Here is a 968-nt window from a genome sequence, read left to right as displayed (position 1 = left end):
GTGGCAAGGGTCGGGGCAGGACCAGGGTCCCCATCCCACCACCCTTGCACCAGTCGCGCTCGCCTCGGAGCGGGGACCCAGCATGGGTCGAACAGTCCCTGGGGCTCAGCGCCCACCCTCGGTGCCACCCCCAGTGCCAGTGGCACTCACATCAGTCCCCCACTTGCTGACGATGGCCAGGTAGACGTCGTAGAGTGCGTCGATCTCGGCGACAGCATCGTGAGGGGCTGCGTGCAGCGGCACCAGCACAAAATCCTCTGCCTCTGCCAGGGAAGAGGGACATCAGCCCCGAGGCCACCCCATGCCACCGCCCAGGGCCACTCGTCCCCCCACTTACTGGTGCGGGGTGCTGAGACCCTCAGGATGAACGGCTCCCGGCTGAAGACATCCTGGGGGTCCTCATATTGGTAGGTGTCCACCACGGACACGACGTCTGTCCTGTGGGACCAAAGAGATGGTGACCCTGGTCCACGGTGTCGGTGGCCCCGCGGTGCCATGGGACAGGCGGCAGCATGCCCAGCCCCGTTACCTGTAGATGAAGAGGTACATCTCCTTGTAGTTGTCCCGTCCCAGGGGGCCACTGATCTCATAGTCGTACGGGGACGTGGACATGCTGCGGAGAGGCAGAGGCAGGACGGTGACATGGCTGGCACCAGTGACATGTGCTGGTACCGTCCTGGGGTGGCCTCGGCATGGCCAGGGGGGGGTGGGCCCCAGCCGGTCCTGCTCTACTGTCCCCATGGGCCACTGTGCCCTGGCCATGGGGTGACAGGGGGTGTAGTGGCTCTGAGCCACCCTGCTGACCCCACCACCTCAGGCACGGCCAGCCGTGGGCAGGACGCGGCGCGGCTCTTGCCACCCCTTTCTCTGCAGGGACGCTCCCCACCTTCATTTGCAGCAAAGCTAAACTAGGTTAATGAGCAGCCCAGGGCCGCGTGGAGCCTGGCGTCACCTTCCCTGCCCTGGCT

At 65.8% G+C, this 968-nt stretch overlaps 1 protein-coding gene across 1 annotated transcript in view; it reads right to left on the bottom strand.

Moving 5' to 3' along the window:
- Positions 1-150: 150 nt before the first annotated feature.
- DNASE1L2 (deoxyribonuclease I-like 2) overlaps positions 151-968 on the bottom strand; it is a gene marked incomplete at its 3' end in the record, with an annotated part of 2,131 nt that continues 1,313 nt past the window's right edge. Inside the window, exons 3-5 of the mRNA XM_009573883.1 lie at positions 530-613; positions 338-438; positions 151-263 (exon numbers count right to left, since the gene is read on the bottom strand). Coding sequence (XP_009572178.1) covers positions 151-263; positions 338-438; positions 530-613 — 298 coding nt within the window. The remainder of the gene's footprint in view (positions 264-337; positions 439-529; positions 614-968) is intronic.

The sequence above is a fragment of the Fulmarus glacialis genome, unplaced genomic scaffold, assembly GCF_000690835.1.
Source record: "Fulmarus glacialis isolate BGI_N327 unplaced genomic scaffold, ASM69083v1 scaffold20463, whole genome shotgun sequence".
NCBI classification, from domain to species: Eukaryota; Metazoa; Chordata; class Aves; order Procellariiformes; family Procellariidae; genus Fulmarus; species Fulmarus glacialis.
Note: the sequence above shows the minus strand (reverse complement) of the source record. Positions and strands in the feature narration are given on the sequence as shown.